Genomic DNA, 26,021 nt, shown 5'->3' with positions numbered 1-26,021 from the left:
CTTCCTTTACTAACTCTTTCCCTTTATGGGAAGAGGTTTTATGAGTAAGAGAAGGAAAATTTTGCTTAAAACTAAAGTGTGTAGGACCATACATGGCGTATAAAAAAATGTATAGTGCTTTTGAAAAGAACAAATATACTAAAAAGCATATGTATACGGGAGTGGCTCAATATTAATGGATAATCATATTACTTTAATTAACTAAACTATATATTAATACGAAAATTAATCATTACTTCAGTTAAATTAATTAATTAATATATTTTTTTATATTATAATGATCCTAGCTTTCATCTTGTCTGCGATAATGATGATCAAATAGGGAAGTCTCATTTCTCTTTGTATTTTTTTAAATACATTAATTTCTATATTTAATTTAATTAGGACATAATTAAGAGAAACTTTTTTATTTATTTTATGAAACATAATTACGAGAAATTGGATGGGACCTTTTTGCTTTGTACATACGACTAATTAAAGAAGCAGTAGTGTAAATGTAAAATTGGGGATGACGGAGAAGTACAAAAAGCATTTATTTATAATTAGGGTTCCAAAATTTCCTCATGAAGATTTGTGGCGGTGTCGTTTTATCTCCAATGGAGTGTCTGACGCTTCAAACGCAAGCAAAGAAGGTTGATGAGGTGGAGCTATCTGATCAAGACGCCCGCACGTGTTACGCGTTACCCCCAGCAGCTCAACACGTGTATACCCAAATGTCGGAGAAAAAACTGACTAGCACCACACAAAATAGAAATTAAATTAAATTCTGAAAGATTAAAAGAAATAATGGAAGTAAACGAAACAATTAAAATGTAGCATAGTGACATCCAATGTTTGTTTAATAAAGTTCTTAAATGGACTAATAGCGGATTCAAATAATGAATTACGCTTCTAACAATTTTTAACAGAATATTTTAAAATACTTATCGGTTGCGATAACATTTTTTAGTACTTCTTTAAACGATGTAGGTGTTTCTTTAAAAAATGTAAATTTTCAATGAAAATTTTATTGTACTTCTAACAAAATTGCTTATGAATATAAGTGGTTCTTACATAAATACTCGCAAACAAATATCTGTTAAAGGAGGTCATGAATTTAAATTTCAATAACACTAATTGTTAAATGAGAGAGAGAGAGAGAGGAAAAAAAAGAAATAAATCAAATACTTGAACCAGCTAAGCCAAGCCAAAGTCCAACCATAGTAGGAAAGTCTTCTTGGCCTTAGGTGCTGCTTGGCTTATTATATTATTATATATTTAAGAGTTATGTGGGTGAAAAGATACTATATATAGGTGGGTGGTGGTATGAGTCTAAGCTTGTCATCTGCACATCTCAGAATCAGTCTGTGCCTTATTTTACATATCTGCCTGCCTTGGCCTAGGCCTAGCTAAGCTAAGATTGCTAAGTTGAAGACCTGAATATAGTTTATTGAGCAGCTACTGTATACAAATTATAGCTAATTGGTCTTATAGCTTTTGTGGGTTGTGTTTGATTTTGGGGAGGATTAATAAAAATGGGAAGGCAACCATGCTGTGACAAAGTTGGGTTGAAGAAGGGGCCATGGACAGCTGAAGAGGACAAGAAGCTCATTAACTTCATCCTCACAAATGGCCAATGCTGCTGGAGAGCTGTTCCTAAGCTTGCAGGTCTCATATCCATTATCATATTTATACTTCGTTTTTGTCACTGCATTCTAGAGAGAGACAGAGAAAGAAAAAGAGATGTTGTGCAAATTTGATTGCTCTGTTATTCATTCTGTTTCTTTCCTTCAGGGGAGAGAGAGAGGGGTAGGAGAACATGTGTTTTCTGTTAATGTGTTTGAATTCCAAAACTTTTACAAGTTTCTCTTTTGTTTTCAGAAATTGGGTTTATTCTAATTCATCATTTCATCTCTTCATCTCTTCATCTCTTCATCTTTGTTTTTAATTTTCTTTTCTCTCTCAGAAAAACAAAATAAGGTGGCTCTGAAGTTTTCTTTTTGTTTTTTGTTTTTGCTCTGGGAAATTAAGGGAAATGAGCTAACAGTTTAAGAGGCCTGATTCTCATGATTATCAATATTAAAGTGGAAACTTGTTGGAATTTGAATGCCCCAATATATTCAATGAATTATCAGCTCACTGATTATAGCTATGGTGGGTTGGTCTCAATTGCAGGATTGTTAAGGTGTGGAAAAAGTTGCAGGCTGAGATGGACCAACTATCTTAGGCCAGACTTGAAGAGAGGTCTTTTATCAGAAATTGAAGAGAAAATGGTCATTGATCTTCACGCTCAACTTGGCAACAGGTTTATTTTTTTATAGCAAGTTCAAATATTTTCTGCCATTTCTGAAATTACAGATTAATTATAATTAAGGAACTCTTTATCATTTTAGTAAATAATAATAGAAGACCAGATTATACAATTTATGGGAAATAAGATGTCTGAGGATTTTACACCCAGTCCAACATGAATTTTTTTTTTTTTTTTTCTTTTGACTTGAGATTTTTTTTTAAAAAAAGAAAAAAAAGACATGTTAATTATTATAGAACCTTGAATTCAACAGTGCTGAAATATGCAGTCTTGTCCTTCTGTATATTTTGTATTATTGGACCTTTCTTATGGCCATAAAGTCAAATAATCTTTTGATGATGCTAAAAAGACTTAAAGCAAATTATTAAATTTGTTTTCTTCTGCATTTTCTTTCTTGTGTGCTCAAGTCAAATGTTGTCTATTTTCTCAGATGGTCTAAGATTGCCTCTCATCTCCCTGGAAGAACAGACAATGAGATCAAAAATCATTGGAACACCCACATCAAGAAGAAGTTGAAGAAAATGGGGATTGATCCTCTCACCCACAAGCCAATTGCTAATGATGTCAATGATCAAAGCCAACAAGAACAAAGTCAAAACCAACAAGAAGAAGCACAAAAATCTTGTCCAGCTAATGACACATTTGAAGTTGAGCAAAACACCCCTGCTGCTCAAGCCATAGAGGAGGAAGGAGGAGGTGATGAGTTGGATAAAATGGAGCTCTTGATTGATGGGTTCTGCACAGATGAAGTTCCATTGATTGAGCCCCATGAGATTCTGGTCCCTTGTGCTCCTTCCTCTTCTTCATCAACCTCTTCATCTTCATCTTCTTCAAATTCAGCATCCAACTTTCTTGAAGACCTGCATCTCCCAGATTTTGAGTGGCTTTGTGATTACAGCAACAACAATGACAGCATTGGATTGTGGGATGATGACTTCAGCAGTTGGGGTCAAGAATCTTGGGCATATGGGATTTTGTGAAAAGGAGAATTAACAAATTTTCCACTTGGATTATTTGTAATTTGCTTGTTACTTTTGGTTTTTTAAAGAGTAGAAAATAAATTATAAGAGAATAGAGAAAACCACATCTTTGAAAAAATCACAATTTCTTTTAGATGTGACATTGGAGTGGAGTAAGCAAAAGGCAATCCCCAGATTCTAATGTTCTTGTAAGAAATCCAAAAAGTATGTAAATCATTTTTTACTCTTTAGAAAGTGAAATAAAATAAATTAAAATAAGGTTTTTGTGTGTTCATGGAAGCATTTGTTTGGATTGGATTGATTGTTATTTCAATGTATTATTGTAGGCTCCAGTTTTCTCTTTCTCATCATGTTTTCTTATCCTTTGTCTTCAAGAATTAATTCAGTAAACCTTTTCAAGAACCCGATTGGTTACATTTCATTATCATGTTATTTAAGTTGCGTCACCTTTTTCTTGCCTTCTTATTTATTGTTCAATGTAATATTGTAATATTGTATTGATCACAGTGATGATGATATTGGCTGTCAATTTTCATTTTTACGAAAATTAAGGAGAATAGCGTTTTCTCACACAGTGTCAAAATTCTATAAAACCAACAATCATCAAGTCAATATCATTTTCCACTAAGCTAAATCTCGGTGCGCCATCAATTTCCATTGATCCAAACAAATTATGCACTCAGCAGGCTGCTCACAGTTGGTGAGGCACTAAACACGTGTAGTGAGGCCACAGACTTAACCCCTACATGTTGCCTTAAGTTATAGGCTGGTCCACAAATCGCACCAAACTTCCTTCAAGTTTCCATATTCCTAGGTTGAAGAGAGGAACAAGATAAAGAAAGAAACCAAACTGATTGTCCCCCTCTATCAATGCGTCTTTTCACTGTTGTTCAATCCCGCGGGTAAGATTAGCATTTCATATGATATATGATATACAATTCCTAAATAAATTATTGTCGAATAAAATCATGTGTGTTAAATTATCACATGAGGATCAACATCATATGACAATAGTAACTTGATTGCTTAATACACTTACAAAGCTAATTTTTGTATCATTCTCGTCACAAATTTACTTAATGCATGAAGTATCGAACTCAGTACAAATTTGTATTATATATACGTGAGTCGAATATGAGATTTAAATTATCACTAGATTAAAGAGTAGTTGATATTTAATTAATTAATAAAAAGTTTATAAAAAAATTATTTGTTTAGTATTATTCATTAACTTACATTATCATGGGAAGAAGAACAAAGCAAGTTCGTTTCTTATTTATAGACTATAGTTCAAGAAATTTATATACTAGTATATGTAGTCAAACATTAGCTAGGTTATACGTGCTGGTATTTTTTTATTATTATATTATTTTAAACCCTTTCTGTTTGAAGGAGATTAATTTATTTGAAAATTAAATTCCACGAACCAGGAGCAAGTGGGGGAGCAAAAATGTACCTTTAAATTATAAAGTAACTGAGCTGATTTTGTTTGTTCTTCTTTGTCATTTCTTTCAACTGTAGGCGACTCTTGCGATTAGCTTAGCTTATATATGAGAGAGTAAGAGCTTAAACTAACTATTTTTCAGTTCTCATTTGGAGTTGTAGAGAAAGTGCATATGTATACTAAATCATGAAGAGGGAGATTTCTCACACGCACAACTAAGATGTTATCAGAGTTCTTTTTTTCACTATGCTTGGCCTCATTGACCGCCATACATATACCAAATCTAAATTATCGTTGAGATTTAGGATTTAATAGTAAAATAAAATAAAATATGTAGCGCTTGGCATGTTTTGTTTTAAAACTCGATAATGCTTGGATTTGTGATTAAAAAAAAGTTGAGATTAAACGTTGAGAAAGAGTAAAACAATCAGTCTAAATCCCAAATCAAAGAAGGTAAACCCTTTTTTAATTATGTTTTGCAACATGAGGAAAAACTAATGAGAAAATTGCTTCTAGAACGCTTAATAGCGTGTTCGAGGATTTAAAAGCCAGCCTGGCAGTGGCATGCATGCAATTAAAGATTCCCTTTAATTTAATGTATATGTAGAAGTAGAAATGCCCTCACCCAATGTCAACTCCTTTGAGATGGGTTGCTTGTCAACCTGTTATTAATTTTTAAACCTATGATTAATTAAAACCAAGTAAAGACAAGTACTTTATCATTATTGCAAATTGCAATGACATAAATTCAGATAGAAACTCTAAGCAACAGTTGTTTTCCAAGCCAAAAGAGAGCTACGTTGGACCATCATCTTTCTTCTATTTTGATTTTAAATTTTTTTTAGTACAAACAATAGTCTAAACTATAAAGAAATTCGACCAAAAAAAAAACTTACAAGGGGAGCAGGATTTGGGAATTCGAATCTAAGACTATTGATCTGCAAATCAATGCCCTTTTTTGATTGGGTTAGACCCTATTGACTAATTTCATTTTAATTTTACGTTAAAAAAAGTGTTTCATGTACTACCTTTAATTATTATATATTATCATATTTTTGTTTATTATATTATTATCATACGTACGTTAGTTCAATATATGAAAACTGTAAACTCTGCCACATGCTTTAAAGAATGTTAAGAGGATGTTAACCACATGATTAGGAAACTTGTTAGTAAATGCGACCTAGCGATGGGGATGCCTTGGTCAATCAAGGCAGTTGAGTTTGTTATGTATCAACTGCTATTAAATATTCATACACAATCTTAAACTACAGCACAACCTTAAAGAAAACCTACGTTTCCCTCTATATGCAAGGTCATGTTTGATGTTTGAATATGAAGTATCAACCAAATAAAATTTGTATTTCTTGTGTGTGGTTTATTCATGCAACAACCTTGTATTCAGTGTCTTTGGTTGGCAATCAGTACAAATCATTGTTTTTGTCTCGTGAAAGTTAGAACCGTAAGTTAGGAAGTAACATTCATGAAAAAATAGTTCAACCGTACGCCGTGTGAATCACTAATTATGATAATCTTTAAATTGTAATTTTAAAAAATAAATATAGTTCTCGATTATGACATGTGTGTTGTAAAGATTCATTAATCAACCCGGAGAAGATAAGAAAGTACTCTCACAAAAATAAACATCCGTACACCTAGTCAAAATTAACCCAAGAAATAATGTGAATAGGTCTTTGTCATTGTACAGTAGCTTCTTCTTTCAAAGAAGATTTCCTGTTCCATGTCATTGACTTTATTAAAACCAATTTCATTTTATTTGACCATGAAAAATCCAGCCCGAGAAAAATAATTATAAACACTAAGAGATAAAGACATAAAATAAAATTGATATACCATCTGGATTGCAACCTAAGTCCTTGTTTTATCTTTTGATGCGAAGTTGTCTAACTTGACAAAAGCTAATAACTAGCTGTCTATCCGCGTGAACGACAAGAAATATTTGTAAACATTCAGATATATTTATTCCTTACGATATTTATAAATGGGGACACTGACAAAAGGTACGAAGATGAACAAAGGGATGAAAATGGAAAACTTATTTCAAAATTACGTATTTTGAATTAGGGCAATTTTATCCAAAAGGGATTTGAATACCTTCTCACTTTTATACGATTATATATACAAACGTACACGAACACTATGCGTCATAGAAGAACATGATGTCCGTCGATTGGTAAAAGTTATTTTACAGAAACTTTGCAAGTGAAGTTTTATATGTGTGAAAAAAACACAGCATACGTTTACGAGACATATGAGAATTATAATATGATATGTATAATGTGAATCTCAAGTATACAAGTGGATTGTAGGAAGAAAAATTGCATGTAGTGCGTAAATCATGAGTTGGGAATGCTTATTCAGTCAATGTTGAGGCCTAGCACTCTTGAATGAGTGCCCAAACTTACGCCACCTTTGCGTTCTGAAAAATAGAGCTAGTAGAAAATAGTTCATTAATGTTGGGATATATCCATTCAAAGACGATGAGTTCTGGAAGTAGAAATAAACTCAAAATTTATCACCCTCTTTCCTACGTAGTGTGGAAATCCCAAAGTCTTTTTGGCGACTCTTACGGATCACAGCCATAATTTGTTGTGAATCTTTCAACCCCTTGAAGCCCTAGTGCATTCACACTCTTTATGTTTCTTGATGTGCTATGCTTCATAATTGCTAACAGAAAAATGTTCATGCCTCCAATATCTATTTTTATAAATTTAGTTAAGATGCATATGTGGGGCAGATCAATTGGACAGGCAATAAATTCGTTCCAAATAAACATGCAAACTTTTTCTAAAGATTGTTATTGACATTTGAAAAAAAGTCATCCTTCACTCATTCAACTTAGTTTCTCCCTTGTATTTTTATATATGAGTGCATGCCGACGTTTTAAAATGCCAATAACAATTACCCAAAAAAAAGTATGCAATTATATATGAAATTACTTTTAGGATTGGCAATGACATCAGTAAGTATACGGTGAAATATAATTATAATTAAAAATTATTTGTTTGGAATATTACAATCCATGTGTGTCAATATTTGGACAAGAAAAGAAGAAAGGACACAAATGGATTTTAAATGATTCCTTCTTGGATATTGTTATTTCCAATTTATTTCAAATGTAATACATCTAGATATTTTAAATACATTCAATCTAATGTGAATCTTGTCAACGGAGTCTAGCCTAATGAAAATGTCATTGACTTGCAGACTAGTGGTCTCTCATTCGAACAACCCCATTGCACCTTAGTAGTGTGTGTATGAAAAACCTCTCTCCTCTTATAATTTGAACTGTCGCTTGTATTAAAAAATCTAATATGATTGTTATTTCTTAATTTTGTAGCAAATTTAAAATCATTTTGTTCAAATCCCTTCATGTAAACGAAGCATTAATGATTTCTTCGTATTGGGGAAGTCTAAGAATGATGTTTTTCTTAAATTAATTATGTTTTGCAATCACTTGAAGTTGCAGACCCTCGGTGCTGTGATTGCTTCTTTTGCCAACAAAATGGCTCTCAATTGGGTTTTGTTATTGAAATTTCTCAAGCCAATTATATCCAACAAATTAGTGGCCAATAATAATAGTTATCATAACACACCTGGAAGTCTCAAATGGTCCCATGAATATATTGTACTAGTGGATCGCTGCACTGTAGCTTTCAGAAACATCATGCGCATTCTACATTCTCAATCACCATATCACTTGTTATAGATTCCTCAAAATTCTCGTTCACATTCAAAATTCAAACTCAGTGCCCTTTTTTGTTTTTTGTTTGTTTGTTTGTTTTTTTTGTTTGTTTGTTTTCTTTTCAAACTGTGACAAATATTCCTTATAAGGAATGAACTTGTTAATTTTTTTTCTTTTTAAGGTGAATATAAGGAACATATATTTTTTATTACTAGGTTTTACACGAAATTTAAATTTAGTCACTGAGAAAAAAAATTGATAATGTTGATTGTTGTATTATTCAAAGTTTACAATTTATAAACTTACTGTTATTTTTCGTTAAGTTGTTGGGTTAAATACATTTTTTGCCACTGAATTTTACACAAAATTTTAATTTAGTCACTGAAAAATACAAATGCTATCCTATGCTATTAATAAATTAATTTACAAATCGATTTAAAATTTATTTCCGTGTAAATTAATAAATCTTAAAATTGTTGAAATTTGACATCATGCTGATGAGTACATGACGGCTTCTTCTTGGGTCAGGAGCAGTCCATAATAGTTTACGTGTCCTTCCAATCTTTCAGTGCGACTCAAATCGCCACAAGTCACTTCCTCTCGCGCTCTCGCTAGACAACAAGGGTTCGTGGGCCACACCCTTTCACGGGTTTCAACTAGCGCGTGGGGCAGCAATTCCACGGTCATAATGCGGCTCTGACTTTGCGCTAAAAAGCTTCAAAACGCGGTTCCGCCAGCCTTTCTATCCACTCGCTGCCAAATGCGTGGACAAAAGGACGCGGCACGACAATGTTTTGGCAATTTTTTTTTTTGGTCAACACAATGTTTGAGATTTGGATGGTGATGAATGCATAATTCAGTCCACGTGTCACTATCAAGATCCGCTGAGTCAAAACTCCAGTCAACGCAGTGGTGAGAGGAATGGAATGCGTACTGCTCACCAAATCACGTCACAATCACTCAAAAACCTAATCGTTCATTGGCTAGGAGGTTACATATGAATATCAATAGATATGAGGATTTTTGTCGGACAAATTTTATTATGAGTGGTGATTTCCCCACTCCAATTTTATCTACTTACACTCTATTTTATAACTAAAAAAGGAGTGTAAGTGGATAAAATTGGAGTGGGGAAATCATTACCCTTTTATTATAACTAGTTCCTATTCGTGATTCGATCCATCGTTAATTATTATCGAGCGCATGCTTAAAATTTAATTTGTTGCGGAATAAAATTTAACTGTAGTGTTCTTGAATTTTTATTTTAAGAAACAGTATGCTTAATGAAATGTGCGTTTTTATAAATTAAGAGAAGGTTGGGGTCACGCATGTCTATGTTTAACTTTGTGAGTTGTTTTATCACGCTCTTACAATGATAATTTTTTGTCTTTGTGACATTTAAAAGAAAAAATCAGTAAAATAAATTGAGTACTATCTTTAAAACCTATATATGATTTTTCTCTTCTCAATATTAAACGGATCATCCACTCCGATTGATGAAAAACAAAAAGGAAAGAAGTAGTACTACACCACTGTCTCTGGTTATCTTATCTGTGGACCAAATTAAGTAAACCTGGCGCCAAGTTCTTGTACCAGGCAGGCCATTTGATAGCCCACAGGTTTTTGAGTCGTGGATGAAGGTCTAATACTATAATGTAGCTAAGGTTTAATAAGAAAATCGAAAGGCAATGTGTGTGGCAGAACATAATATATATATAGCATAAAGAAAGTAATCTACTCATGTCCATCTAGCTTAATCTATGCTTTTTTGTTTTTTAAATTCTCCCTTTCTTCTTCCCAAAAACAGAAAGACAAAAGAAAACAAATAGATAGATAGAATCACTAAGGAAAAAAAAATACACAAGATAAAGGTATAAAGTGCACAATAAAAAATTGCACATGCAAAAAGAATGGAGCATGTCCCCTTAAACAATGATTGCCTCCAAAATAGAACGAGAAAATAAAGAGGTAGTGGAGGAGTGAATGGATTGGGAGGAAAGCAACACAGAAAAAGATGAACCCAATTTGGAAACCATTGTTTAACGAGAGAAAGAGAGGCTGCCAGATAATGCTTTTTTTCTTTCTTATTCTTTCAGAGATTGAAGGGGAAGATGAAGAAGTTTTTATGCATGTTATTATTATTTCTTCTTTTTATTTTTCTGTTCATTTCTCAATCACTTTTGTAAAGGGAGTTTTCTTTACTATTTATTTTTTGGGTTTGTTTTTCTCACTGGGGCGGTCACAGAATCATAGGCCGGTTGCTCATGGACTGTACTGGAATCATTGCTGTCTGAGATGAGTGGATTTTGGGTCCCTCTGTCTTGCTCTCAAGCTTTATTTAGTCTTCATTAATCTGATGAATCAAAATGAATCAATGCTCCAATGAGTGCATATTCAATAGAAATACTACTTTTTCAAACTTATTATAGTATGTTCTCAAATTACCAATAATCCATGCCAGGTTTGAATTCTTATCGGCCAATGCTCAAGTGACCAGAATTTCGCAATGCTTCTGTCATCATATATAGTGAAAAAGGTCTAAAGGACTATATTTATGTTACTCCTACTTTTGCACTAATTAGTATGATTTTACCAACCCACCACTAAGAAATTTGAGATGATGCAATGCCTACGCATGTTGAGTTAGCATGTTTATTTTTAACATTGGCGGAACTACGCATATATACATACAGTTCCCTTCTATTGAGGGATTTTTTAAATAATTTTATTTGAGGGACACTCTTTAGGATCCCTTATAAATTTTTTTTCAACGATTCAAGCCATCTATTTTTTAAGTCTACATTCATAAATCATCCTTGCAAAAAAATTAGACAAATCGGAACAGTTTCAATATCCAATTGTGTTTTATAAAATCAATGAACACGATGTTTCAAGAAAATACTAAAATTTCAATAATTCAATTAAGTGGTATCTACAAAATAGAAGGTTTGGATTAGTGAAATACAATACGGAGTGGGTCCTACAAAAGTATCCCTCAAATAAGCTAATTTGAGAGATCCCTCAATGAAAGTTATCTGTATACACACACGTTATTAGACTATGAATCTAAATTACGTATTAATTCATACAAACTTAACTTGATTAATAATCGAGATTCACAACCTGACGACATAACACCTTATGTTGCTAAACAATCGTAACATTTTGTATTAATTTCATTCAAGCACTTTGGATGGAAATTATACATTACCTAGACACATCACTTTCCTGTTTGTTGGAAATAAAAATGATGACATTTCTGGCTTTCTACACCACCTTATGGATAAAGCCTAGTCTTTCATTGTTAAGGTCCACATTGCTTAGCTAGTACATGTACACGCCTGTCTATATACCCTCTACACGGTTTTATGGTGACGTGGAGTTTGAATTTGTTATTGGGTCCAAAAAAAGTGGAATGATAACTGGACTACATTTGATGATGAGAAAGTGCTTGTATTAAGCTCTGCTTGCTTGCCAGATGCCGCCACATCACAAAATGAGAGGAGACAACATTACAAAGCATTCTGAAATAGCACAAAAATTTATTTTTTCTCCAACATTATTTTATATTTACCACTTTCTCTCATAATGATGATAGACATTGATATATCCAAAGGTTTTTTTTTTTTTTTTTTTAAACCCAAAAAAAATATATATATTTGAATTTGATTCTCTTGATGCTAATGCCCCATCCAATATCATGAAAACCTTATCTTGTTCAACCACACTAAAATATATATGCTTCTACATTGTTCTGGACTTGTGCTAAAGTGTGACATTTTGAGGCCTTAGATTATTAGAAAAATGTGTGCAAATAAAAGTGGAAAAAGATGATTAGAATATGAAAGAAGGGGAGACAAAATGTTTTGGAGGGTACCCATGTATGATGTATCATTTGCTTCCATATGTAGAGTTGGATCAGTAACATTAAGACACACAATCCCTCCACATTTGATCTGGATTTCCATAGTCTTGGAGATTATCAATTAGATTTGTCGGTGCTCAACCTCTATCAAGTATTTGTTAAACACATCAGCTTTGATGTGTTTTCTTTTGATTTGATGGGATATAAAGCTAAGTAGGTTATGTTGGTTTGTAGTTGTTTAGCACTTTTCTCTTCTTTTTTTCCAATCTCTCCACTCCAAATTCCGAAAACAGAAATAAAACATGGCTTGGTGGGTGGTGATGCTCATCTTGCTTATCCTTGGAAAGTCTAATTAAAAGTTTGCTTACTTTAAATAATTATTTATGTATCGAAGTAAAAGTTACTAAATTATGTACTTCTTTTTTGCTGATTGTGAAATTGAGAATATTCATTTGTGATTTTTCATTCAGCTAATTTTATATGTAATAAGTCAAGGATATGCCTCTCTTTTTTTTTTTGGGTCGCATGGTGGCAAAAGGCAAAAGCAACTACCGTTTTAATCTGGGCCGAGACCTTCCGGCCTTATCATTCTAATCAAGGAAATGCCTTAGTTTTGAGAAAAGTATAACATTATTAGGGTCTAATTGACAATATTGTCTCACGATCCAAATAGTCTATTTTGTTAGTACACGATTTGAATGTTCTTCCTTCCTCTCATGTAAGAATTAAAAAAAGTTGTACTAGTATTATAAAGGGTCTAGCACAGTGAAAAGGATTGACTTGCATATCAATAGTCCCAAGTTCGAACTCCCATAGCACATTGACTATGTATGTGAGAAAACCTCCCTCCCTCAATATAACTTGTGCAAAAAAAACAGTATTATAACTATTTTTGTCTTGGATTTATCCAAGAAATGAGATTGAAAAATCAACGAAGAAATTGAATCTTACAAGGCGAGAATACCATTGAATGATCAAATAAGCTAGGAGAAGATGAAATTGAGCCAAAGCCCATATCCCCAATGCATAAAGACCAGGCCTTACGAGAAAGAAGATACAGAGATAAAGACCCCATAACAGTGCACGACAACAATTACAAGAGAAAACAACACAAGGTGTGACTGGGTGGGTCTGGACCAGCACAAGTCAGAAAGCCCATAACGCCAACTAAACTCACTAAAGAGCGACAGGCACAGAGGAAACAAAACATCAAAACAGAACAAACGAACATCAAATAGTGAACAGAAAATCACAAGAACGCCAGAATCTGTCTTGAAATTCAGCCAAAATATACTCAATTTCTTGCAGCTGTTTGCCTTCCAAATTTTCCTATAAAATCTTATTTCCTGAGCGACCTAGTAAAAGTATGGCCTCAAATAATAATGGTGAAACTTCATCCACCATGTCACAGATCACAAATATTTTGTTCAATACAATTCTGTCCTCCTACATCACTAAAACATCTAACCAGGCAAAAACTAAAATACCCCCCTCTTTACATAATTAGAAAATATATAACACAACGAACGCCGTTACGCCGCACCATTCAACTCTGGTCAAGAAGTCAATACAAGACAAGATATATGTTAAAGCATGTAAATACGATGCACCTAGTATCTTTTTCATCTAGTTGCTTTCTAACAATTGCCTTCAAAGGTAAGTTTATCGATGAAAAATGAAACTAGTTGGCTCCAATTTGATAGTGCAAATGAGCTCAGTACCCCTCCATCATGTACCATCAGAATGGGCTGCAGTCACAGTAATTATTCCAGAGCCCAAAAGAACTGCCCCTGCTCATTCAAGAGCAAAACTTCTGGGTAAGTTAAATCATGAACAACTTTAACTTGCTTTTCATTTTGCAGCAGTAATTTGATAGTTTGAAAGGCAAATGCAAGCTGTTCCTGCAAATGATGACAGGGACGACTAAGTAAACTTAAATGGTATTGTGTTTCAAGCTCAACATCAAATATGATAGGTGCCCCGTATGAATATTGAACATAAAAAATAAAGAAAATAAAGAAAAGAGTATTTAAGAAGAAAAAAAATCACCTGTTTGAGTTTCTCCACAGCATGATCAGCACCTCAACTAACAATCTTCGGTCTATACTTCTTCAATCCTGTAGAAATCAAACTTTTTTCTTTCTTTTATGTTATCATACAATGACTGTAGCTGGGATATTCATCCTATCAAAATCTGCCTCATGTAGCAACGTACATTCCTCTTACGCTAATTAGGCAAAAGTTATGATGATACAGGCAGTAGGAATTTACATCAATTACTAAACTCAAGAAAGCCATATTCCAGCAACTTGACGTGGATAGTCCCATATCCTCAGAACCAATTAATTTGAAAGGCCTAAATTGTGGTTAAAGATGCATCAGTTTATCAGTTTGCCATTGATTTCACGCATCAATAACTTGGAGCTGTCAACAATGCGTTTGCTTTCATAAACTATATAACTACACATTTCATGCCTGGGTGCTGGTTTGAGTGATCTTAATTCAAGGAGGGGATCCGTAATCTGAGACTTACTGCAGATCTCCCTTGCTGGCTGGACATGGTTCCACCAAAAATCTGAGAGAACCATTTTCAAACCATCCCAGTATTCTGCATCTCGGTATACTCTGAATAGGCTGCTCCCTTTAGGAGTCCAAACATAGAAATCCATCCAATCCCTGTCAAGTATTTCCATTAAACCCTGAGCCTGTGGAACACAGTATAGAGGAATTCGTGACCAAGGGGTAGCCTTTTTCATATTTCCATCAAAAAATGGGCACTTAATCTCCAGCACTCCTCGTGAAGGCAATCCGTATACCAGTCTATCAACCACCCCATCTGGTGAAGCTCCTAGCCAATCATCTCCAGCATTTCTATTACCATAGACTTGAAATTCAGGAAACAAGACAGAATTTCCTGTTATTAGTTTGTATCTTTCAAGTGCTTCCTCTTCTTTGATATTGCTCCAACAGGTAGCCAGGTTACCCGAAAATGGCTCAATTGCTCCAATCTTCTCCAACCAAAGCTGGAGTCTTCGGCGATGAAAAAAACCAATGGCCGCAGCAAAAGTACTAGCTGTCAGTTTATGTTTTCTGAGTCCTTGCCAATTTTTGAACCAGTGCTGAAGACCACTTGAGTGAAGAACAGAATAACCTCCGGATGAAGCAAATCTCATAGAGCAATGAGAATGGTTGAGAACTTTTCTGTGGTTAACAAGCATACTAGGATCCAGTACTGAATAGAATTGGTTGCTGTAGTTTCTCCGACTAGTTGCATCTGTAACAAGAAAATCATTTTTTTTTTAAATCCCAAGAAAACCTACGATACTTCCAATTCTGGCACTTGTGGTATCACAGTTGAACATTAAGGACAAACAAGAAGCAATTTTCACTGCCCAGGAAAATAAATGCAAGTAAGACCAAAGACATACCAGTTGCTATATAAGGGAGGATATGTCTTTGTAAGAAAGAAGATAATGTAATATTTATGCAAACAAATAGGAAAAAATTCAATCAACTTATGTTCAGGACATAGGATGCATGAGCACATGGTTATGTTACGCCCATTTCAGAAATGCCTTCCATGCATATTGCAATATTGCTGTAATATTTCAATTGCGTATCATAATTAATCCACCAGTGTAAAATCATAACTAATTCAATGCCCATTTCCAAAATCACAGCATCCTTCAAGTCAGCAACTAATGCTCTAAATCTTAACTCAAATTCTTCAACCAGTGACTGAATTCTCTTTTTGTTCCAGTACAACAGCCCAGTTTATTGTGAGACCCAACAAGTGGCACACAGTTTTAACATGAGTTGAATATTAGAAATATTAGAAACACAATAGGAACTGTAAGAGCACAAAAGATCAAAATGAAGTTTATACGTGAGTTGAGTAGAATGATCTATAATTTTGAACATGCCTAAATATTAAATATCAAATCATTAGATGCCTAAACATAAAATGAATAAACCTGGACATCATAGCTGAATCTGATACATGGAAATAACAATATTATATGACATAAATGAACCCAATTCATCTAAGAGGCACTTCATCAAACACTACACTGTCAATAACAATCTGAATTTGCAAAAAAACAAAATAAAAAGTGCACATACAACCCATCAACATTCAAAGTTACAGACGAAACACGAAACAATAAACCCACAAACCGCCATTTAGAAGCCTAACACAGACCAAATATCTCGAGAAAAAAAAAGCATAAAAATCAGTAGCCATTCTATCACCACATTCAACTATTTTCAACACTCCCAAACTCCTAAACTTAATGCTCTCCTATGAAAAACAATGCATTGGTTTATGCAAAACAAGATGCACTAATTTATGCAAAACCAGGAACCAGGTTCTAATTCTGAACATCAAATCCAAAGTAAGAGGAAATATAGAAAAAGGAACTCACCACAGCGTTTCAGTTTCTAAACAACATCCATATTGTCTTCGGTGGGAAACCAGACATGCAACCAAAGGAATGCAAAATACTGTAAGGAAAAAGGAGATAAAACTGAAACCCAAAGAAAATTAATAGGGTTTATCAGAACCCCAGGAAAAGTAATAGGGTTTATCGGACCAAAAGACAAAAACGGGAGAAGCCTTTCATTTATTCCACTTAGTTTACACCCCTTTTTCCTTTTTTTTTTTTTTTTTTCCGCTAACAGGGGGGCTAAAAGCCCAACACAACAACCAAACTAGGAGGTAATACGACGCCGTCTGGAGAGACCCATACTCTGTTGCACCAATACAAATCCGATACGCCATGTGGCGTACCGTAGACTTTTATGATACGATCACGATACGTTTGCGATACGGTCACGATACGTCAAGGGGTAAAAGAGAAAATATTTTGAAAATTTTGGGGTGATTTTAAAGGTTATTGAATATTTGGGTTAAAATGTAAACTTAAAACTTAGAATTTCAAAGACCCTATGTCGAGAGGCTAGGTCTTTTGGGTGAATCAGACAGCAATCAAAAAAAAAGAAAAAGAAGGAAGAAGGAAGAGAACTCACCAGCAATCGCCGTCGCACCCATCTCAGATTCATTTGGTTGGGTTGCGGGGTTTCTTACGCAGTTCTTCTTATTCTTTTAATAACTTTTGTTAATTAGATAATACGTATATGGCTTTCTTTAATAAGTTGTTGTGTGGTTAATTTGTGAAGTTGGAAATGTTATTAATTAGATAATATGGATATATTACTTAAAATATTTTGGAAATAGCTGCCTTGTTTTGTGTATGTATTTAATTATTATTATTATTTTTTAATTATCAAACTTCATTTGTTTCACAGGAAATGAATAATTTAGGTAATAGTTATAGTGATTTTTATTATTATTTTTGAGGTCAATACGAAGTTCAATAACAAAACTGGAGAGGGCCAGAACCACGTACACCTGGGGATGAACATCCACCAGGACAGCAGAGTGACAGCAGAGCCCCAGACAAAGAAGATGAGTGAGGAGCAAAACATCGTGTCTTATGGGGGGCAGGGAGGCCATCCATAGTAAGAATTCCAACCAGAGAGGGAGGGGGTTGTGTAACCCAGCATAGCGTTTTCACCCTCGAATTGGCTAATTTTCTAGTGATGGGAAATGAATAATGTATACAAATTTCTATTTATATTATTTTTTAAATATATATTATTTTAATCACCGTATCATTGCCGTATTCATATCACCCTACTTGTATTCATATTGGTGCAAAATTCTGCTCACGGTATGTATGTATGATTCACAGTACAATTACAATCCTTCTTTTTCTTGACCTATATTAACTTCCACTAACAATCAAAGGGCAATACCGTCATTTTTCATCTTTAAAAAAAAACTTATTTAAAAAAAAACCTAAATACCCCAACACACCCCGTCAGCCTGAGACAAATTCAAAGAAAGAGCAAACAACTGTGATTGAAAATGCGTGGAGTTGTTGCAGAAATAGCTAATGGAAACCAAGTAAACGACTAATGAAAGAGAAATGGTAAGAACTTAAAACGAAAACTGATGAGCAATATCTTAAACCCTTAGATATAAATATTAAAATTACCTGGGAGAAGAAGAACTAACCAGATTTTAGTTTGAAGAAAGTTGAGTCAAGAATCTTAATTCCTATTTCTTTAGGTGGCCGAATCTTGATTCTCGAATGAGAGTTGAAGTAAGAGAATGTGAGGAGACTTTAGAGTCCCCCCTATTTACTGAGTAGTGGGTCTGGGTTCATTTGAAGAGAGAGAAGGAGGGGAAGGGGAGACAGTGAGGAGAGGCTGGAGTGGGGGTGGGGTGGTGGTGATGAGTGGGTAGGGTGGCGGTGGTGGCGGTGAGGAGAATATGGGGTGCTGGGTTTTGGGGAAGAATGTGGGGCGGCTGGAGATGTTTTTTTATATATATATTTAGTTTATAAATTATAAATAAAGTTTTATTTATTTAATATGTAGTCGAACATGTATTTATATGTTAAATTATATACAAGTTTTTACATAATGTAGGTATGTTTACATATTGAGTTTATTAAAATGTTTTAAGTTATGTCTAGGTTTTTTCAACCGTCTGTTTTTTTTAGTTGTGAATGCATCAATAATTGTTCAAATCTAATTCGTAATTCGACAATGAGGTCTAATTCAGTAAAAAATGATATTGACTTGTAATTTAATTATCTCATGTTCGAATCCTCGGAGTTAGGATTGGGTTCGGTTCGATTACATTGACTTGCAAACTAATTGTCTCATGTTTGAATCCTCAGAATTAGGATTGGGTTCGATTCGGTAATCAAATCGATGAGATAAAATCTAACACTGATCGAGGGTGGTCGGTATATGTAAAATTGGAACCGTCGCAGACCTATTGGAGGGTGGTTATCGACCAATTTGGTGCTAGTTGGTAGTTTGGTTTTGAAAACATAGAAGATGAGAGAGAGATTCCTAGGAAAAGAGAAGACAGGGAGAAGAGATTCTCGGCGTCGTCATTGTCGAACCAATTGGTAGGGTTTATATCTTCTTTATTTTTTTTAAAATTTTGTTCGAGTTATACATTAATTATATTAGTTATACAACGTTTATCCAATAAGGCATGTGGTGCAGTAGTAAAAAGGCTAAATATGTTGGTCGGAGGTAATAGGTTTGAAACCTCACGACTCCAACTTTGTCACATATTTAGTCCTTTTTGCTATAGGAAAATTTTGAAACAAATCTCAATAAACCATACATTTACGGATCGATTCAAATTAATTCAGCATTGGATGGAATGAATGAACAATGAATGAGTTGAACGAAAATGATCAATGAATTGAATGAAAAGTAGAAAGGACGGAAAATATGACCGTTGGGACCAGACCAGCTAACTGGGTGGGTCATATATTTCGGTGTTCCCGCTGCCGCTGATGCGTGTCCTTTGTTTGTATTGCATGCAGATACAAAAAGCCAACAGAAAGAGACAAATATCAGTACAGTTCTACAGTAAAATAATACAAAACTTACAAGACAATTGCAACAAAAACAACGTCGTCTGCAGTGACTGCACAAAAGCAAAAGCAATCAGCTTATTTCTATTTGATTTCACAACGGTACCCAACAGCAACAGAAGAAAGAAAGATTCATTTAATTTCCAAAAAACAAAAAAACAAGAAGATGACTTCCAGGTCCTTGGGCTCCCCCTCATTAACTTGGACTACCAACACCTCCTGCTTGCTTTTACTGTCAACTTTGCACTTATCATCATGACTGCTATCAGATGATTCCTTGACCGTTCGATTTGCTTATATTATTGCCACGTGATTTGTGGGCCACTCTCACTGATCCGTCAGAGTTCCCGAATTATATCATATATTCCCCTGCAACTTTAATCCATTCTTTGCTTCACTTTACTTCTTCACTTGGGTTGCTTTTGTTTCCATTCTAAATACTCATCTCTCTCTCTCCATTGTTGGGTTTGGGTTCGCTTCAGATTCTTGAATGGGTTTTCTGGGTAGTAAAGCTACGGCTGGGCGGCTTCTGCTTCTACTTATAGCAGTTTCAGCTGCTACAGCTGATGAAGGTTGGATCTTTTTTTTGCTATTTTACTTTGCCGTGGTGTTTTTGAATGTGTTTGAGTTTTATTTGAAGGATTGGCCTCCACATTTCTCAGCATTGTTGGGTTTTTTATGTGACAATTTACTTGTTTGATGTTAATATTTAGAGTTCATGAATCTATGATGCTGATGTTTATCTAATTTATCTTCATATGTTCTTCCGGAGGCATTCTTTCACTTCCTCCCTCAAAACCCACTTGAGTTTCTGTTCTTACAGGGGAAATTTAGTGATGTTCCAGAGGCAAAAAGAAGAACACAGTAATTTTAAAATCTCCCTCTTACAGGAAGAGAATCTGAGAGAGGAAAGTTAGGGTGTGAAGTGTCCTGTTGCATTTTGTTTTGTGTATGAGTTTGCTCTGCTTCACTTTGACAGTGACAATGCTCCTGATACTGTAGATAATCTTCCAACAACAGTCCCTGCACTATTTAATATGCCTAAATGTACTGAAATTGCATTTTCACCATCTCATATTTGCAGTTGTTTTCAAATAAAAATCAAAGGCGCATATGATGAGATTGTGCACATGAAGCTGAAGTTGTGCCATCTTCAGATACAGTAGTGTATGATAATAATAATATAACATATCCATTGTCTTCCAGCTCATGTGGTAGTTTTTGTTACCCTTTTTACCTTGTTTTTAGCTCAAATGGTCAAAGTTGACAGAATTTGGGCACTTCTTCTTAGAACTTTGTGGATTATGGAGACATACGCTGCTGTATTCAGTTACTCAATATTATATAGCATCTGTCCATAAGTATTGCTTCCTACCTAAGTCTAGTGCCTGCTTGGATTAGTTTCGTGACACCTTGGAATAATGGTCTACTTAGTTTTTCTCAATAAAGCTAACCAAAATGCACCCAGTCAATTTGCTTCGTTTTCTTTTGTTCCTCACAAGGCTCCCATTTTATTGCAGAACACTTTGTCTCTTATGACACAGGGAAAACATTTGAAACATGCCACAGGAATATTTGTAGGGACTGAGTGGAATGAACAAACGGTGTTAAATTGTTACTTCACTTTGAGTTTATAAGGGACTTAGAGGGTTAAATTGTGCCTTAACATTGTATACTCTAAAGTGAATCAGTAATTCAAATTTATTTTTCTTTGTATATTCTTAATGTACCAGTACTTTTTTCTTTTCCACATATAGTAAGAATGGGTAATTTATGAATTTTCACCCTGTTTCAAAATTTTGTATTACTAAGAGAAACAAAAGATAAAGATGCATGACATAGTCATCTTTTGATTTTTATAAAGTGAACGGATGACGTTGTTGTTGTTTATCGTGTGGACACCATTTAACAGATTTTTAGTCTCCTATCACCATGATCAGATTATCATTTGGCGGTTTAATTAGAAATGCTAGATTCATGTCATGTAAATCTTTGTCTTGGTGAGCTTTGAAGACTAGATGTCAAGTTACGGTCTCCTATTTGATTCATTCTAGTAGTGCACTCCATGATCATAATAAAGGCTTGAGAATCTTGAATATTTTTTTTCTTTTGGCATTATGATGTTTTATTTGATTCATTCCAGTCGTGCACTCCATGATCATATAATCTTAAATTTTTTGGCATTATATCAACCTAAATGGGATGTTTACTTTCTTTCTTGTACAATTTGTTCAGTGACTTATGCTACTTAATCACCTCATTTAGGTCCACTACTACTTTGGGTGATCATGATGTTCACTACTACAGTTTTAATATGTGAGGGCAGGAAATTGGCAGGTTATAGTGGATTTTATATTATCCAATCTTAGTCACAAAAAAAAAAATTGCATATACTTGATAAAACGAATTTCTATATAGGTGTGACTTGTACTGCATGCAAATCTTGGTCAATGGCTGTGTCAGTTTGACATTTGGTTGTCTAGTTCTTGAAGATAATCTTCACAAACCAACCCAAACTTTCACCAAAGAATCTCTTCTCCTTCTCTATTGGGCTTAGGCCTATTTTTGAAACTTTTGGAAATCATGAGTATTTGGTTCTCAAGAGTACTGAAGCTTTCAATAGTGTCTAGGTTAAAATTTAACTAAGATTTGAAAAGAAGTTGAAGTTGTTCTGCTAGATGCTGCTTTCATTTCCTTACATGTGTGTGTTATTACTTGAACCTTGAACTTAGATTTATGTTTTAGATTTATAACAAATCAATTACCGTGACTTCTTTTTTGCAGATGTATTTATTGGCGTGAACATAGGAACAGATCTGTCAGACATGCCACACCCAACACAAGTAGTAGCCCTACTAAAAGCTCAGCAAATTCGACATGTCCGGTTATATGACGCTGACCGTGCCATGCTAGTTGCACTTGCAAATACTGGCATTCAAGTTATGATTTCTGTTCCTAATGAACAGATCCTTGGAATTGGTCAATCTAATTCCACTGCAGCCAATTGGGTATCTCAGAATGTGGTAGCACATTACCCAGCCACAAACATCACAGCCATAGCTGTTGGGTCAGACGTTCTTACCACCCTCCCAAATGCTGCAAAAATTCTTGTCAATGCTCTCAAGTACATTCAATCAGCCCTTGTGGCATCCAATCTTGACCGCCAAATCAAAGTTTCAACTCCTCTTTCTTCCTCCATTATCCTTGATTCCTTCCCACCTTCCCAAGCCTTCTTTAACCGTTCATTGAATCCAGTTTTGGTCCCCATGCTTACTTTCTTGCAGTCCACAGGATCGTTTCTCATGCTAAATATATACCCATACTATGATTACATGCAATCAAATGGTGTCATTCCATTAGATTATTCACTCTTCAAGTCCCTCCCTCCAAACAAAGAAGCTGTTGATTCCAATACGCTTCTTCATTACACTAATGTTTTTGATGCTGTGGTTGATGCAGCATATTATGCCATGGCTTTTCTTAACTTCACTAACGTTCCAATAATAGTGACAGAATCAGGCTGGCCTTCCAAGGGTGATTCTAATGAGCCAGATGCAACATTAGAAAATGCCAACACATACAACAGCAATTTAATAAGGCATGTCCTGAATAAAACTGGAACTCCCAAACATCCTGGACTTGCTGTTAGTACTTTCATTTATGAACTCTATAATGAGGATATGAAACCTGGACCCATCTCAGAGAAGAACTGGGGATTGTTTGATGCAAATGGGACACCTATCTACATTTTGCGTTTGACAGGATCAGGAGCAGTATTATCAAATGATACTACAAACCAAACTTTCTGTATTACAAAGGATGGCGCTGATCCAAAGATGCTTCAGGCTGCACTAGATTGGGCTTGTGGACCTGGCAAGGTGGATTGCTCAGCTTTATTGCAGGGAGAACCATGCTACGAACCTGATAACGTGATTGCACATGCAACATATGCGTTTGATACTTACTATCATAAGATGGGGAAGACTCCGGCGGCATGCGACTTCAATGGAGTGGCTGCAATTACCACAACAGATCCAAGTAAGACTTCAACTGTACAGCATGCAACATTCTCCGAGTTGTAGGTTCTATTTCAATTTATTAAAAACTATTATCAGTTATGCATCAATGTTAACAATTCTGTTCTAATTATGCAGGCCACGGATCCTGCATATTTCCTGGAAGGTAAAATTCTGCTTATTTACTACACTTAGCTAGATGACCAATTAACTTTTTTTTTGGTGGTACAAAACAATTATGGCACCATTTGAATCTTGATTATTATTATTTTGTGCTCGCAGTCTCGGCAAGAATGGCACCTTGGTAAATATCACAGCTCCATCATTGAATTCCACAAGTGTAGATTCTTCGGCCTACAACCTTCACAGCAATGCTTTTACTAGCATTGTACTGATAATTGAAATTTTCATCAGCGTTGCAGTTTTCTTGTAGGCAGGTTGGTATGTATATGTGGGTCTGGGAAGCTTTCAGAAATTTTGAGAGAGATGGTGCTCAGAGGGTGTGTTTCCCTTCACTAGGAGAAAAAGGGTCTACTTAGCAGGTAGTTTTAGGGATTTGGTTGACTCAATTTTGTAAAAAACAAAGCCGAATGGCATGAGCTTCAACTATTAATTCATATTCTTTTAATTTGAAAGTTCTTTTGAAGTTCTACATTGTACATTCCGCAGCTGGATTAGATGTTTGACCCAAATTGCTCCTTGCTGCAAGAATTTGTTTTCCACGAGAATCTTGTATTATAAACTCCATAAAGCATGATCTTTGTTACTGGTAAGGTCATTGGAGCTTCAAATGTCCGCAGTAAAGATTTTTCATTTTTTGACTAAGTGGTTAGAGAATGCCGGAGGAAGCAGCAGGTAGGCCATTCTAGCTTTCATGTAAACAATTTTTTTGGGGTGCTTTGGAGGCCATGACAGCAAGTTTTTGAATGTTTTGAAGCAAGTTGGTATGTTTATGGGGGTATTTGGAAGCAGTAATCCGGATAGATTTGGGATGAATAAGAAGTCAAATTAATATCTATAGCCGGGTTGTTTCACAGCAACCACCATTACCAACCAATCACCCACATTTTCTAAGTAGCTGATGAAGATAACATGAAATTTTTAGGAACAAGAAGCAATCCCCTGGGTTGGGGAACTTTACGATAACGAACAAACTACTCTGAATACAATTTCACTAATATTCACTCACGAGGAACAAAGGTTTTTATTTATTTAAGCTTGACCAATTCAAAATAAAGTATCTTCTAATTATGATCCCTCGTTATAATTGAAACAAATAAAACACATTTTGATTAAAATTACAAAGGCGCATGAAACAAATAAAACACATTTTGATTAAAATTACAAAGGCGCATAGTCGGGAATGTGAATTTGTTTGGTTTTGTGGCTACACAATACACTTATAATGAATTCCTTGTTCGGTACATGTCGTTTGAATGAATCAAGCCTATTTATAGCTCATTGAAATTTAGAGATATTTAGTGATATACCCATTCTTAGCACTAATATTATAAATAAACCCTACACTGTTGAATTTCTATAAACAAACCCAAAAAAAATCCAAAAAATGATAGCTGGCCTTATTGAATTTAATATTGATTATTAAATTACTTTGATGCCCTATTGCGTGTTTTAGGTATTTTTATGAGATTTTGGTGTTGGGCTTGTTTTAAGAATTGATGGCAGTTTTGCAATTTGTAAGAAGTTAAAAGCCTATTTGTTATGTTGTAAATGAGTTTTGGATGTGTTTCAAAAGTCCATTTCATATAAGGTATTTTTATAATTTGGGCTCATGTATTGGGTATAATAGTGAATCTTTTTTTTTTTTTTTAATGGTGGAGATTTGGATGCAAAAGTTCTGGTGTTGGGGGCTACGGTATGAGTAAAAGACAGAGCTTTATTTTGTTGCCTCTTTAAAGTACTAAAGGTTTAGATGAAATGTAATATTATGGACCAAATTGTTTTGTGGACTAGATTGATTAATTGCAAGTTTGCGAATTGATAGTGTGTTTATTAATCAGGAATTAGAATTCTCATTAGGAATTGAATTCCACATGTGGTGGATTCCTGTGTTTACTTCACATCAATGAATTGAAAAGTAAGACCCCATATAAAATTAGGAATTGAATTCTTGATTTTGGAGGAATTCAATTCTTGAGTGAGATGTGGTATTCTAATTCTTGGAGAATTAATCCATTAGAAATTCATCTTTTTTACCCATTATATTCTCACACAATTTTCAAATTTTCAAATT

At 34.5% G+C, this 26,021-nt stretch overlaps 3 protein-coding genes across 6 annotated transcripts; 2 read left to right on the top strand and 1 right to left on the bottom strand.

Moving 5' to 3' along the window:
* LOC18784152 (protein ODORANT1) lies at nucleotides 1,269-3,549 on the top strand. Its single transcript, XM_007215744.2, has 3 exons — nucleotides 1,269-1,647; nucleotides 2,155-2,284; nucleotides 2,721-3,549. The coding sequence occupies exons 1-3, from the start codon at nucleotides 1,515-1,517 to the stop codon at nucleotides 3,268-3,270; spliced, it is 813 nt and encodes a 270-aa protein (XP_007215806.1). The 5' UTR covers nucleotides 1,269-1,514; the 3' UTR covers nucleotides 3,271-3,549.
* On the bottom strand, nucleotides 13,538-18,473 carry LOC18781968. Of its 4 annotated transcripts, none has more exons than XM_020558752.1 (4): nucleotides 18,365-18,473; nucleotides 16,710-16,745; nucleotides 14,335-15,559; nucleotides 13,538-14,186 (listed from the first exon to the last, which is right to left on the bottom strand). In XM_020558752.1, the coding sequence occupies exon 3, from the start codon at nucleotides 15,501-15,503 to the stop codon at nucleotides 14,664-14,666; it is 840 nt and encodes a 279-aa protein (XP_020414341.1). In that variant the 5' UTR covers nucleotides 15,504-15,559; nucleotides 16,710-16,745; nucleotides 18,365-18,473; the 3' UTR covers nucleotides 13,538-14,186; nucleotides 14,335-14,663. The 4 variants fall into 4 exon arrangements, with proteins under 4 accessions (XP_020414341.1, XP_020414339.1, XP_007217519.2 ...); XM_020558750.1 differs by lacking the exon at nucleotides 18,365-18,473 and adding an exon at nucleotides 17,314-17,470; XM_007217457.2 differs by lacking the exon at nucleotides 18,365-18,473 and having other exon boundaries at nucleotides 13,538-14,180; nucleotides 16,710-17,303.
* LOC18782651 (glucan endo-1,3-beta-glucosidase 2) lies at nucleotides 20,130-24,413 on the top strand. Its single transcript, XM_007215196.2, has 4 exons — nucleotides 20,130-20,323; nucleotides 22,536-23,789; nucleotides 23,906-23,933; nucleotides 24,050-24,413. The coding sequence occupies exons 1-4, from the start codon at nucleotides 20,242-20,244 to the stop codon at nucleotides 24,198-24,200; spliced, it is 1,515 nt and encodes a 504-aa protein (XP_007215258.1). The 5' UTR covers nucleotides 20,130-20,241; the 3' UTR covers nucleotides 24,201-24,413.

This window comes from Prunus persica, chromosome G3, assembly GCF_000346465.2.
Source record: "Prunus persica cultivar Lovell chromosome G3, Prunus_persica_NCBIv2, whole genome shotgun sequence".
In the NCBI taxonomy this organism is placed as follows: domain Eukaryota; kingdom Viridiplantae; phylum Streptophyta; class Magnoliopsida; order Rosales; family Rosaceae; genus Prunus; species Prunus persica.
The sequence above is the reverse complement of the archived record's forward strand: the minus strand, read 5'-3'. Positions and strand labels throughout refer to the sequence as shown.

What these genes read in the sequence shown, in the direction of transcription:
- LOC18782651 (XM_007215196.2), top strand. Translation starts at nt 20,242, where the DNA reads ATGGGTTTTCTGGGTAGTAAAGCTACGGCTGGGCGGCTTCTGCTTCTA. An exon ending in AGCTGCTACAGCTGATGAAG is followed by an intron (nt 20,324 to 22,535) that starts GTTGGATCTTTT and finishes TCTTTTTTGCAG; the next exon opens with ATGTATTTATTGGCGTGAAC. An exon ending in AATTACCACAACAGATCCAA is followed by an intron (nt 23,790 to 23,905) that starts GTAAGACTTCAA and finishes CTAATTATGCAG; the next exon opens with GCCACGGATCCTGCATATTT.
- LOC18781968 (XM_020558752.1), bottom strand. Translation starts at nt 15,503, where the DNA reads ATGCTTGTTAACCACAGAAAAGTTCTCAACCATTCTCATTGCTCTATG.
- LOC18784152 (XM_007215744.2), top strand. Translation starts at nt 1,515, where the DNA reads ATGGGAAGGCAACCATGCTGTGACAAAGTTGGGTTGAAGAAGGGGCCA. An exon ending in AGCTGTTCCTAAGCTTGCAG is followed by an intron (nt 1,648 to 2,154) that starts GTCTCATATCCA and finishes TCTCAATTGCAG; the next exon opens with GATTGTTAAGGTGTGGAAAA. An exon ending in CACGCTCAACTTGGCAACAG is followed by an intron (nt 2,285 to 2,720) that starts GTTTATTTTTTT and finishes CTATTTTCTCAG; the next exon opens with ATGGTCTAAGATTGCCTCTC.